This window comes from Vespa crabro, chromosome 1 (assembly GCF_910589235.1).
Source record: "Vespa crabro chromosome 1, iyVesCrab1.2, whole genome shotgun sequence".
NCBI lineage: Eukaryota > Metazoa > Arthropoda > Insecta > Hymenoptera > Vespidae > Vespa > Vespa crabro.
In genome coordinates this window covers 15,964,855-15,979,528 of record NC_060955.1, presented here as the reverse complement: position 1 = coordinate 15,979,528, position 14,674 = coordinate 15,964,855, and the positions used below count along the sequence as shown (strand labels likewise).

Below are 14,674 nucleotides of genomic sequence, written 5' to 3'. Positions count from 1 at the left end.
GCACACGCGTATATTTTTCAACACGCATGCATTCTTCCTCTCTTCCTCTCTCTCTCTCTCTCTCTCTCTTTCTATCTATCTCTCTTTCTCTTTCTCTCTCTCTCTCCCTCTCTCTCTCTTTTTCTTTGTTCGTTGAATCCATATATAACTTAACAGCGCAACTTCTTCACCTTACCTTTTATTTCGACTTTTTTCCTTTAAAAAAAATACCCCATTTAGGGTCGACGAACTCACCAGAAACTTGCGTCTTTTCCCCCGACACTCTCAAGAGCAATTAAAACAAGACGACGAGTAAAAATGGCTAGGATAGAAGTTGTTAAATAATCGCACATGAAATTGTTCGAATTATTTGTGAGACAAGATTCTTTTACTTTTACACGGCTTCAGATTCACGGATTATTCACATGGATTTACAAGTGAAGATTAAAACTACTGTATTTTATGCTAAGATATGGAAACGCCTTGGAGTTACGAAAGTATGCGTATTTGGATTTCGCGAAATCGTAGAGTTATTCGAGAGTGACGGCGGTATATGGTTAAGAGGGTGACTTTTGACGAGAGAAACTACTACTCTCTCTGGATATCTTCATTATAAATATTTACGAACCGAGGATTCTCCTGTTCAAAGCTGGAAATGCGCGTATTATGCGGATTCGTTGAATCGAAAAATATTTCTCTTAGGACGATTTTGTGACAAAGGATAGGCATTGGAAGATAAAACCATTATATAAACAGTACATCATTCCATTTATTTATAATATAAAACAAATAACAAGGATTGATCAATATAATGGAATTAAAAAGATATAATAAATAATCCAAAATCCATTGTTATCGTTCTTACAATAATCGATAGAATTACTTCACGCATGTAAGTTTTCTTTAATTAATATTAAAAGACATTTGGAGATGCAAGAACAACAGAAGACGCCCCTGGCAAAACATAAGAAGAGGTTTTGATTTTGGTACCACTGTTGATATTAGATCCTACACTGGCAGTATAGATAACCAGTTGTTCGGGAATATTCAACCATGTTCTGGCATCAACTTGAACATCGGAATTCGAGAAATTGATCAGCAGAACCACCGTTGATCCTGGAAGTCTACGTACAACGCCCAAAACTTTCTCGGTAACAAGAATACTTTCAAGAGATCCACTCTCGATAATAGGCGTTTTCTTGAGCGCTATAATATCCTTGAAAACCTTATAGTGGGAGACAAGACTATTTTTCTGTATGTCCAAGTTTAAGGTCTTATAGTTACTATTCACCGGTAGCCAAGTTTTGTTACTCGTAGAGAAACCAGCACTCGTACTGTTGTCCCATTGGTATGGTGTCCTTTCTGGATCTCTCGATTTAAGATAGTATCTATCTGGACCTGCTTGACGACCTGCTGGATCAACTGTTTCTTCGTAAGTGAAATACCTATCCAGCATACCAATTTCGTCGCCATTATAAACGACAGAAACACCAGGTAGAATCATAGACAGCATGTTCAACTGATCAGCTCGTTGTTTCCCGTATCTACTAGCAGCTCGATGGTTGTCATGATTTCCGACTACCCAATTGGCAACCGTGTCTTTTGAAGGAAGATTATTCATCCAACGATCGATAAGACGTTTGAAATCGGGAGCTGAGGATTGATTATTAAGATCTGCCATGAACATAAAGTTGAATGGTACGGTAGAACCAGCGTTGTAGTATCTCACTGTAAGATCAAAATCTGCGTAAGCTTCAGTAAGAAGAATCTTGTAATCGCCTTTGATCTTATTAGAGTGTTCATTGAGTAACTTTCTCCAGCTTGAAAGTACGACGTACGTCTCGTTCAGATTTTTGGTGTAGATATGATCGAGACTATCGTAGTCATCCGGTGGCAAGTCAGGACGATTAGCTGATGGCTCATCCAGGAATCTGGGATCCTCGAACATATGGTTAATCGCATCGATACGGAATCCCTCGACTCCGCGATCCATCCAAAACGAAAAAACATTCTTCATCTCTTGATCTAAATCCTTGTTACGGTAGTTAAGATCTGGCTGACCAACAGCGAATTGATGTAAGTAATACTGTTCACGTTGATTATTCCATTCCCATGCCAAACCTCCAAAAGCGGAGAGCCAATTATTGGGTGGTTGCCTTGTACCATTAACGTATGTTGCATTCCGCCAAATATAATAGTCATCGTACGGCTTGATCTTTTGTACGCTCTTTTTAAACCACGGGTGCTTGTCTGAGCTATGATTTGGCACATAATCAAGTATTACCTTCAGACCGAGTGACTTTGCTTTTGCCACAAGTTTGTCAAAGTCGTCCAGAGTACCATATTCTGGATTGACGTCTGTGAAATTAGAAATATCGTAACCGAAATCAACTTGAGGGCTGGTATAAATCGGCGATAACCAAAGAGCATCAGCACCAATATCTGCAATATGCTCCAATTTGCTGGTAATACCGTTCAAATCGCCGATACCGTCGCCATTGCTATCTTTAAAGCTTCTAGGATAGATCTGATAAATTAAACTATTCTTGTACCAGTCGTTGTTCGCAGCCAAAGCTAACGACGAAAGGCAAAGCCCCAATAACAGAACTTTCGTGATCGTTCCCCACATTTTCGATTACTGATCATACTCAATCATCGTTTCATCATTTATAGTAAACGACCCGCTGAAAAAATATATCAAGTAGGTATGCATATAGAAGTGTTATCAGTTATAATGTAAATAAGATATCGATAAATCAAGTGAAGTATTTATTCGCGATATATTATTTACAAAACTTTATTGAAAGTATTTGATGTACGATTACAAATGAAAAATCTTGATTGTTTATCTACTGTGATAAATCTACGCGTACTGAAGATCGTTAACGTATGGATAACAAAATGTTAATTATCTACCTTTATCGTTTCACTTTGTAATCTATCAATATTGCAGTTTATGTTCGGCTCGTTATTCTAATTCTTTTACAATTCGTCGAAATACACCAATCATAAATTCTCTTGTTAGTTTATAGATGGTCTTTACAACGATCGCTGATACCGAAAGAAGTTGTGCAAAGCGATAAAGGAAATCTAACATCTTCAAAGTTTTTTTTGGTTAAAATAAAATAGAATCCAAATGCTGAATTCAACTCCCGCTCAGAAAGGATATCTCTTTTGACAATGAAATGCAAAAATAAATTATATACTTTTATTAATTGTCATGCACCAATAAATGAAGACAACAAGAAGAACCCAAATAAAGTAGAGGAATTCTGGAACTTACTGGACGATGAAATGTCTAAAATTCCAAAATCAAATGTAGTGATATTACTTGGAGATTTCAATGCCCAAATAGGAAGAGAGAGAATTCATATACCAATAGTGGAAAAATATGCTGCACACCAAAGAACAAGCAGAAATAGGATGAGATTGATTACTATTTGTAAAAACTTTCAAATGATTTTAATGTCAACTTTCTTCAGGAAATTGCCAAGAAGAGGTAAAACATGGATTTCTCCAAATCCAATACTAGGTGAATTTCAACTAGATCATGTAGCTATATCCAAAAGAAACATGAAGGAAATCATGAATGTCTAGGTAGTAAGAAGCAGATAATATAACTCCGATCACAATTTGTCTAAAATCAAACTCAAATTCTTACCCAACAGAAATCACAGAAGAGGGGAAAAAATAAATAAGTACAACACAAATAAATTTCAAATTACACAAGAAACTTTGGAAACATTTCAAGAAGGAATAAAAGTAACTCATCATGGGAAGTGGCAAGATTTATCTAAAGAAATAACGAACGCAGCCCAGAAAATATTTGGACTAGCCAAGCATAGAAAAAAACCTTGATGAAACCAAATATGTGAAGATGCATTACAGGAGAGAACAAAACAATGGAAAAAGTGGAAATGCTCAGGGAAGACTGAACATCATGACCAATTCAAACAACAAAGGAAAGACACTGCTAGAATAATAAGGGGAGTCAAAAGATCTTTCGAAAAACCACAACTTATTGACATGCAAGACAACTTTGTTAAAAATAATTCTCGAAACTTCTATCAGACTTTAGGAGTCAATTAAAGGGGTATCAAGCATCTAGCATATGCTTCAAAGATGAAAATGGTAAATTTGGCCTAAGCAATGCTGAGAACTGTGAAATACTTGCGAAGCACTTTGATCAACTTTTAAACTGCCCTGAACCAAAACATAAGTTGGAATTCTATGAAACAACTGAAAATCTGGAAAAAGATATACCACCCAATGCTGAAGAAAGTAAAGAAGCAATTAACAATCTAAAAAATAATAAAGCTAGTGGAGAAGATTCTATAACAGCTGAACTTTTAAAATGGTCTCAATAAAAAATCATTGAAGAGCTGCAGTTAATCTTTGAAAATATTTGGAGAACAGAGAGATTTCCAGAAGAATGGAAAGTAGCTCTAATTCACCCATTACATAAAAAAGGGGACAAACAGAACGTTGATAACTATAGAGGCATCTCTCTTCTGCAAACTGCATACAAGGTAATCTCAAAAATATTGCTGAATAGAATAGAAACAACACTTGACAAGCAACTGGGCGAGTATCAAGCTGGATTTCGAAAAGGTAGATCTTGTTCAGAATAAATATTTAATTTAAAATCCATAATTCGCCATAGAATACTAAATTCAAAGGACATAGTTGTAACTTTTATAGATTTTAAAAAGGCATTTGACTCAGTTGATAGAGAAACCATAGATAAAACAATACGTGAATTTGGTGTTAAAAATAAATTGGCAAACTTAATGTGAAACACTTACTGACACGATTTCAGAAGTAAAATTTATGGGTGAGATATCCAAACCTATTGAGATAAATACAGGTGTAAGGCAAGGTGATCACCTCTTCTGTTCAACTGTGTTCTAGAAACAATTGTCAGAATTTGGAATGTAAAGCTAAAAGAACATAACATTTCGCCAGTAACTTTGGGAAGAAAAAACAAAGGCATTGAAATAAGTTGCCTAGCATTTGCAGACGATTTTGCTATAATGTCAGACAACATAAAAAGTGCAACAACACAAATCAATCTTTTAGAATAAATAGCCAACAAAGCAGGTTTGAAAATCTCCGTAGAAAAAACTAAATTTATTACAAACATCAAGAACGCTCAAAAATTTTTAACTACAGATATTGGTCCAGTGGAAAAAATAAAGAAATTCAAATACCTGAAAGAAATAATTCAAGAAAATGGTTTAGAAAAATCTGCAGTAGAAGAAAGGATACACAAGTTGGAAAGGGCGTATGGTATCACTAAGAATTTTTATAATAAAAAGTTTTTATCTAAAAATCTTAAAATAAGGCACTACACTACAGTAGTGAAACCGGAATGCTTATACGCGAGTGAATTCTTGGTACTAAATTATAGATTAGTTAAACTAGTACTACAAAGGAGAATCATGAGGAAAATTTTAGGTCTAGTGAAAACAACAGAAGTATGGAAATTAAGATCTAATGATCTAATGAAATATACAGGAACATAGAAGGCATAAAAGAAACGATAAGGAAAAGAAGACAGCAATTTTTTGGCCATATTTACAGAATGGATGATTTCAGATTAACAAAAAGGATACTCATGTATCTTTGGGAGAAAAAGACAACAACTAGTTGGATTCAAGAGGTAAAGAAAGATCTAGAAAGAAATAATATAAGTGAAGAAGAAACTATAGACAGAGAGATTTTTAAAAATAGGGTATTAAGCATGGAAGGATTCTAAGGAAAATTGAAGAAGAAACCTGGTGCGAAGTGATCTGAGGACAGAAAGAAACAGCATAGTGAAAAGATGAAGGAATATTGGAGGAAACGAAAGAGAAAATAGCTAAGTGTGAAGAATTGAAATTGGCACGTGGTCCCTAGCAGGCCTCATCGAAAGAAGAAGAAGAATCCAAATACACTGCAAATACAATGCAATCGTAACATCATTGTGTAGATATGTACAATGCTCCATACGAACCATAAAATACCGTGAAGCTCTTACGCTATTTGAAAGACTGTAAACATCGAGCTTGCACACCTTCTCGCGTGTTCGAAACGTTTACGAGCGTTGACTTCTCATAATCTTACGAGACGAAACATAATTCAAAGCATTGTCATTAATGCCCATGATTCAGCTATAAATTATTTATGTTAATATGATTCAAGCTACGCATAAAATCTACCAGGCAATCGTTTCTATCTATGACAGATAACAATGATCTCCCTCTCTTCATCTCCTGCTCGCGTACTCTCGTAGTATGCGAGCAAAAGAAAACAAACATACGTAGCAGAGAAAAGACGGTTGATCAAGTTTTCTCTATCTTTCTCTGTCTCTCTCTCTTTCTTTTCTTTTTGTCTCTGTCTCTTTATACATCTCTCCATCTCACAACGTTTTTCTCTCCATCCCTGCCTATTGTTTCGTCTCCCTGTTTTTCTATAATCCTCTCTAAAGGAGTGTAGTTTATGCCGTCCGTCGAAATACAGTATAAATCGATATTACCACTTACTGCACAATTAAATAGGACAATGTTTACTATTTGCCGATTTGCAAATGAAGATTAAAACTCTTGTAATTTTATGCTAAGTATGGAAACGCCTTGGAGTTACGAAAGTATGTGTATTTGGATTTCGCGAAATCGTAGAGTTATTCGAGAGTGACGGCGGTATATGGTTAAGAGGGTGACGAAAGAAACTACTACTCTCCCTGGATATCTTCATTATAAATATTTACGAACCGAGGATTCTCCTGTTCAAAGCTGGAAATGCGCGTATTATGCGGATTCGTTGAATCGAAAAGTATTTCTCTTAGGACGATTTTGTGACAAAGGATAGGCATTGGAAGATAAAACGATTATATAAACAGTACATCATTCCATTTATTTATAATATAAAACAGATAACAAGGATTGATCAATATAATGGAATTAAAAAGATATAATAAATAATCCAAAATCTATTGTTATCGTTCTTACAATAATCGATAGAATTACTTCACGCATATAAACTTTCTTTAATTAATATTAAAAGACATTTGGAGATGCGAGAACAACAGAAGACGCCCCTGGCAGAACATAAGAAGAGGTTTTGATTTTGGTACCACTGTTGATATTAGATCCTACACTGGCAGTATAGATAACCAGTTGTTCGGGAATGTTCAACCATGTTCTGGCATCAACTTGAACATCGGAATTCGAGAAATTGATCAGCAGAACCACCGTTGATCCTGGAAGTCTACGTACAACGCCCAAAACTTTCTCGGTAACAAGAATACTTTCAAGAGATCCACTCTCGATAATAGGCGTTTTCTTGAGCGCTATCATATCTTTGAAAACCTTATAGTGGGAGATAAGACTATTTTTTTGTATGTACAAGTTTAAGGTCTTATAGTTACTATTAACCGGTAGCCAAGTTTTGTTACTCGTAGAGAAACCAGCACTCGTACTGTTGTCCCATTGGAATGGTGTCCTTTCTGGATCTCTTGATTTAAGATAGTATCTATCTGGACCTGCTTGACAACCTGCTGGATCGACTGTTTCTTCGTAAGTGAAATCCCTATCCAGCATACCAATCTCGTCGCCATTATAAACGACAGAAACCCCAGGTAGAATCATAGACAGCATGTTCAACTGATCAGCTCGTTGTTTTCCGTATCTACTAGCAGCTCGATGGTTGTCATGATTTCCGACTACCCAGTTGGCAACCGTGTCTTTTGAAGGAAGATTATTCATCCAACGATCGATAAAACGTTTGAAATCGGGAGCTGAGGATTGATTATTAAGATCTGCCGTGAACATAAAGTTGAATGGTACGGTAGAACCGGCGTTGTAGTATTTTACTGTAAGATCAAAATCTGCGTAAGCTTCAGTAAGAAGCATCTTATAATCGCCTTTGATCTTATTAGAGTGTTCATCGAGTAACTTTCTCCAGCTTGAAAGTACAGTGTACGTCTCGTTCAAATTTTTGGTGTAGATATGATCGAGACTATCGTAATCATCTGGTGGCAAGTCAGGACGATTAGCTGATGGCTCATCCAGAAATCTGGGATCTTCGAACATAAAGTTAATCGCATCGATACGAAATCCTTCTACTCCGCGATCCATCCAAAACGAAAAAACATTTTTCATTTCTTGATCCAAATCTTTATTACGGTAGTTTAGATCTGGCTGACCAGCAACGAATTGATGAAAGTAATACTGTTCACGTTGCTTATTCCATTCCCATGCCGAACCTCCAAAAGCGGAGAGCCAATTATTGGGTGGTTGCCTTGTACCATTAACGTATGTTGCATTTCGCCAAATATAATAGTCATCGTACGGCTTGATCTTTTGTATGCTCTTTTTAAACCACGGATGCTCGTCTGAGCTATGATTTGGCACATAATCAAGTATTACCTTCAGACCGAGTGACTTTGCTTTTGCCACAAGTTTGTCAAAGTCGTCCAGAGTACCATATTCTGGATTGACGTCTGTGAAATTAGAAATATCATAACCGAAATCAGCTTGAGGGCTGGTATAAATCGGCGATAACCAAAGAGCATCAACACCAATATCTGCGATATGCTCCAATTTGCTGGTAATACCGTTCAAATCGCCAATACCGTCGCCATTGCTATCTTTAAAGCTTCTAGGATAGATCTGATAAATTAAACTATTCTTGTACCAATCATTGTTCGCAGCCAAAGCTAACGACGAAAGGCAAAGCCCCAATAACAGAACTTTTGTGATCGTTCCCCACATTTTCGATTACTGATCATACTCAATGATCTTTCATCATTTATAGTAAACGACCCGCTGAAAAAATATATCAAATAGGTAGGCATATAGAAGTGTTATCAGTTATAATGTAAATAAGATATCGATAAATCAAGTGAAGTATTTATTCGTGATATATTATTTACAAAACTTTATTGAAAGTATTTAATGTACGATTACAAATGAAAAATCTTGATTGTTTATCTACTGTGATAAATCTACGCGTACTGAAGATCGTTAACGTATTGATAACAAAATGTTAATTATCTACCTTTATCGTTTCACTTTGTAATCTATCAATATTGCAGTTTATGTTCGGCTCGTTATTCTAATTCTTTTACAATTCGTCGAAATACACCAATCATAAATTCTCTTGTTAGTTTATAGATGGTCTTTACAACGATCGCTGATACCGAAAGAAGTTGTACAAAGCGATAAAAGAAATCTAGCATCTTCAAAGTTTTTTTCTTTGGTTTAAATAAAAATGAGTCCCAATACTCTGCAAATACAATGCAGTCATAACATCATTGTGTAGATATGTATGATGCTCCATACGAACCATAAAATACCGTAAGCCTCCTACGCCATTTGAAAGACTGTAAACATCGAGCTTGCGCACCTTCTCGCGTGTTCAAAACGTTTACGAGAGTTGGCCTCTCATAATCGCTATCGTTGTTATAACTAATTACACGTAGGGTTGGATCGACCTCGACTTGCACCACACCGCTTATTCCTTACTTATTTTCGAAAGTGCGTAGAAGAAAATGAACATTGTTCTTTCACGAAGCCAACGGTTGGCAAAAGAGTAATTCTTAGTACTATTTTGCACTTGTTCATACCTTTTCGCGAATAATATACAACTAAGATCTTACTGAAATTCTTCTTTTAAACTAAGTGTTATCATTAAGGTTAAAAATATTGTTTAACTTGATCTTAGAACAAATTTAAATTTGTTCTAGCAGTATAACATTTCAAGGAATTTTATTTATTAATAGGTATATATATAAGAATTGAAGAGAATGAATAGGAAAGAAATATAATTCTCTTATTTTCTCACTTTTTTTGTCAGCGAACTTGATCTTCTGAAGGAATATCGATTTGTTCGCGCGATACCGGCGGCCAAAGACAAAGCTTTAAGTTAACATTCACGGCGTTCCCTTGATATTCAAGAGAATGAGAAAGCTTTTCACGATGGGTGATAGCTTCGAAAGAGCAGCAGAATAAGAGGGAGAGAGAGGATTTAGAGACGACAGGGGTGTCTAGCAGGGTGTCGGCATAGCCGATGTAACAAGGCCACCTTATGTCAGCCACCCTTGGCGCGATGGGGTAGTCAAACAAACCCCTCGCAGTTTACGGTCGTAATTAACTTCCCAGGTTATTAGCCCTCGTTCACGGAAGTAACACGCTACTATCCAACGTTTCGTTGCTCTTCTCAACTTCTCTCTCTTTCCCTCATTCCCTTACTCTTCCTCTGTCTTTCTTTCTTTCTATCTTAGATAATTTAGGAACAAGTTTTACGTAAATTATCCAAAAGAAATACCTATCATATGTACACATCACCTAAATAACAATTATTTCGCAAACTATATATAATCTTTGAAAATTATTCGTAATAGTTCGAGGATATTAACGCATTAAAGAGAGATAGAGATAGAGATAGAGATAGAGATAAAGATAAAGATAGAGAGAGAAAAAGAGAGAGAGAGAGAGAGAGAGAGAGAGAGAACAATTTCGAGACTGGAAATTTTGAAGTTACCACAAACGAGAGAGACATCAGCGATGTCAAATGCAAAGTGCTCCTGATACTGCAAATTAATTAGCCTAACAAGTTTATTCGAGTCGCCACGGTTTGATCGCTAATTAATTCTCGAACGATAAACGTTCTCGAGTGAATTATTGTGATCAATAGGCTTTTGATATAGAGTGCCCTTTAAATGTTTATTTAAAATGCATGTCTGGCATCAAAGTATTTTATCGGATTCAAAGGAACTTATCGAAGGTAAAATGTAATTACGTTTAAGCAATAATATAAAAAACGTTTTACGTATATAGGAACTAAAATAAATCAATACACGCAAAATAAAACGTACGGGCTACATGTCATGAATATCGGATAACCAAATGAATGATGTGATAAACGTCACGATAAATCCAAAAGTAATTCTCTCGTTTATATCTTCGCATGTTACGCACGCTTTATACACGAAACACGAAATACATTAGCGATGCATTGATATTACTGAGACACGAGCACACGCTTGCGTAACACTTGCAAATAAATCAAGGGAGAATTTAAGGGTAGCTATATTTCCATCGAAAAAGGCTAAGAAAGCAAGAACGAAAAGAAGAGTGAGAAGAATCAGAAAGGAGATACAAGTACAAGTGGTAGAGTAAAACGAAGGAAGCTCTTGGAAAATAAAGGACAACATTATTTATAAGCTACCCGGTGAAAAATATTTCATGAGGCTCTCAGGATTCCCTGAAATTTCAATTACTACCACTATTGCATCATCTTTTGTCATTTATCATGGCAAAATTCGCCACTTGCCAAAATGAATCTTAAAATAAGAAAATGATAATGAATATAATACATAGTTATTTTTCATGCAGCATAACTTTATGAAGCATAATGTAAGTTCTCTCTTTCTCTCTCTCTCTCTCTCTCTCTCTCTCTTTCTCGGTCAACCTCTTTTTTTCACAATATAAAATACTTTTTTATTTTCTAATGATCTTATGAGAGAAAAGCGAGGAAATATCATGTTAACAAAATCACGCATCGTTGACTGCCATCGAATGATCATTTTCTTAACATTTATACCCGAAAAACAATATGTTTAAGCTCTAAAAGTAATTCAAAGTATTTCAGCGTAACATCGTTATCAAAGGTCTTTAACCTTCTAATGGACTTATTTCTGAGAAGTATTAGAAGAACGAAAGAGAGAACGAAATACGGACTAACTTGTCGAAAAGTCGGAAAATTACATAATCTCTCACTTCGATTTGCTCGGAAACAAGCAAAAGGGAAGATTCTTAGCGACGATGGCGCGTACGCTCGCGGCGTTGCCTCTTCACTTTCGAGTCTCCACCTTGCGACGAACGTTTCGTAGGCACGCGTAATTAAAATAATTAGTAGGAATAATCTCAGAGTCGTAATAGCGTGTAGCACTGAAGGAAGAGTACGCTGGAAGAAGGAAGTCGACTGGGGTTAAGTTAAGAGTTCTAGAACTAGGAAGTACAAGACGGATAAGGTAAGGGTGACCATAATTAAAATGCACCAATGTTAACCAAGCCGACATATCAATGGTACTCTAATCCTATCCGCAAGAGTTACTTCCTAGGACGTACGCATGCATTTGGTATCATTTAAAAAAGCATCTAAACGTTTCCTACCTTTTACGTTTTAAATACATATTTAAAAATTTTTCCATTTTCTCTTCCTTCTTCCTCTCTTGTTCTTTCTCTTTCACCGTTCTTACATTCGAACATGGGTTACCCTGAGACGACAAATTCTACCTACATTCGCGAGATATTAATTAATTTGAAAAAATCACATTTTCGAGTAAGCTCGTCCACTTGACGAATCGGTCGAGTTTATTTAAATGTTCCTCAGTTTGATCGCGGATTGACTCACGTTAATTGTAACTCTACCTTCTTCGTCGTTCATTCTATATACTCGAGTTCGAATTTCTTTGTGCATACTGATACACGGACGTGCAGGCACACATCTATACTCTCACACAGTGGAATACTCGTTACTCGTTACCATTAATTTTCGAGGGTTCCTTCCGCGGACGATCTCGAAAGCCACATTGAGTTCAACAAGGAGCACTTACTGATTAATTAAATCGCGATAAAAGAGAAAAGCCAGGCTTCTCCTGTGATATAGGACACACTTTAAATAACGCTGCCGGCGTTAAATAACGTCGCATTCTTTTTAAGCGCAGCCGTATTCATTCGTTTGTTTCATAGTAGTAGTAGTAGTAGTAGTAAACGTAACGACTGTTCGTTGTACAAATTGGAGAATCCTTAATGGAGCGAGCAATTAGTGATACGTTCGTTCATATGACATTCTCATGTGGTCCGTCGTACATACAAGCTTTTGATGACATCTGGACCTTGGAGTCTTTTCCTTTTTCTCTTTTTAAGAGATTACCGATCGATATATCGACAAAATGTCAACTTCTATTTCTCTGCAATAGGAAGACGCGAAGGAAATGTGGCTCGTGATACGATCGAAACCAAATATATTGAGTGCATAGCGTACATCACGTAGCTACCTTCTGTCATCTGATGGTAGTCTACCAAAGAATATCTGGATAATATACATTTGATGAATATTTGCGTTTGTCGTTACGAGTTTAAATCAAAATTCAATCTTGAATAACCAAAAAATAAGATAACCAACGAATATTAGTTTATTTACAAAAATGGAAACTTATTACATAAATATTTTTGTATTCTTCTTATTCAACTCTCTTATCTTAATAGATAATGGCGGCGTTGTTTCTTAGGCGATAAACAGCACTAAGATAAAGGCAATAATAAAAAAAGATAAAAAAGGTGGTTTAATAGCAAGATTAAACTTATCTGCTACCACTTACTTTCTACTAGTCACGTAGTGCTTGCGATATTCTAACTACAAATAAAAATAAACGTGTTTTAAAGAATGTAAAAAAAGGGACAGAAATATTCAGTAATGTCTTTGAAGGAAACTAAGAGACTAGGACCACATCAATCTCGTTTTCTCGAATTACGCGAATAAAAATAATCCCCTCGATGGAAGAATGTAATTAACGACGAACTTTTTACAAATCCTGCAATTACCTAATTTGAATCTCACATTCGAGAACGACGACAATCTATTCGAAAGCACATCCTCTTCCTGCTACTCCATTCGTCTCGGAGAATCAGTGCGTTCAACTCTTCTAACGAGGACTCTCAGCAAGCTTTTCAACGAAGATCGCACGAATCAGAGAAATCGATGTGAAATTCCAAAAAGAAGTCTTTCTCCTTTTGATCAAAATGCGAATGACGTATAAAATCGAATAATAGTGCAGTACGAAGGAGAAAAAAAAAGAAAAAAAAATGGAAAGGAAACTTGAGAAGGATAGATTTTAGATCAGTAACAAATAACGGAATAGAAAATCTTGAAATGTTATAATGCTGGAGAATGAAATGATCATGGATTTCGATACATAATACAATAAGAAGAAACAATGGAACATAATAGTAAGAGAAAGACAGTACTATCAAGTGTAATGACCTCTCTTTCTTTCTCTTTCTGTTTCTCTTTTTCTCCTTTTGTACTCGTAGAAACGAAAACGATGCGTTAAAGTATAGTCGCGATATTTAAAGCTCAGAGTAATTCCAGTAACGAGAAACAATGAGAGCTGAAGGTTTGGGCTTTTCGAGAACTGACGTCCATAATAAGAAACATAAAAGACAAGACAGAAAAAGAAAGAGAGAAAGAGATAGAGAGAAAGAGAAAAAGAGAAAGAGAAAAAGAGAAAAAGATGGAGAGAAAGAAAAAAAGAGAATGAGAAAGAAAGAAAGAGATAGAAAAAGACTTTACGACTTCTCACCAGAAATCTGTCTTGTACATCGTCTTGACATTGAATGAAATTAATAAAATTCCAAACTATTCTTCGAAATTACCACCTCGTACGTATATCTTCCTCCTTTTTTTCTTTCTCGTTCTTTTTCCTTTAACACAAAAGAAAACTCAATTGAATTTTTCACGTCTCATTGTATTGCTATTGCGAATTCCATCGCACTTTTCCAACTGTTGAAACGCATACAAACGAGAATCTTTTCTCTAGCGACGATTGAAGCGAATTTTGTTCACTCGAACCATGTCGAATGTAATACATGCATACGTACACATGTATGTACATACATACATACATCCATTGAAATTCACTACCTCT

At 35.8% G+C, this 14,674-nt stretch overlaps 3 protein-coding genes across 5 annotated transcripts in view; 1 reads left to right on the top strand and 2 right to left on the bottom strand.

Annotated features, from left to right (window-relative positions):
• LOC124424580 (protein artichoke-like) overlaps nucleotides 1-14,674 on the top strand; it is a 113,523-nt gene that overhangs the window by 80,373 nt on the left and 18,476 nt on the right. The gene's annotated exons all lie outside the window — the stretch shown is intronic.
• LOC124424759 (maltase 1-like) lies at nucleotides 729-2,630 on the bottom strand. The gene has a single exon (XM_046964280.1). The coding sequence runs from the start codon at nucleotides 2,606-2,608 to the stop codon at nucleotides 893-895; it is 1,716 nt and encodes a 571-aa protein (XP_046820236.1). The 5' UTR covers nucleotides 2,609-2,630; the 3' UTR covers nucleotides 729-892.
• LOC124424834 (maltase 1-like) lies at nucleotides 6,853-8,755 on the bottom strand. Its single transcript, XM_046964404.1, has one exon. The coding sequence runs from the start codon at nucleotides 8,730-8,732 to the stop codon at nucleotides 7,017-7,019; it is 1,716 nt and encodes a 571-aa protein (XP_046820360.1). The 5' UTR covers nucleotides 8,733-8,755; the 3' UTR covers nucleotides 6,853-7,016.

Excerpts from the sequence above, each read along its gene's own strand:
- LOC124424759 (XM_046964280.1), bottom strand. The coding sequence starts at position 2,608 with ATGTGGGGAACGATCACGAAAGTTCTGTTATTGGGGCTTTGCCTTTCG.
- LOC124424834 (XM_046964404.1), bottom strand. The coding sequence starts at position 8,732 with ATGTGGGGAACGATCACAAAAGTTCTGTTATTGGGGCTTTGCCTTTCG.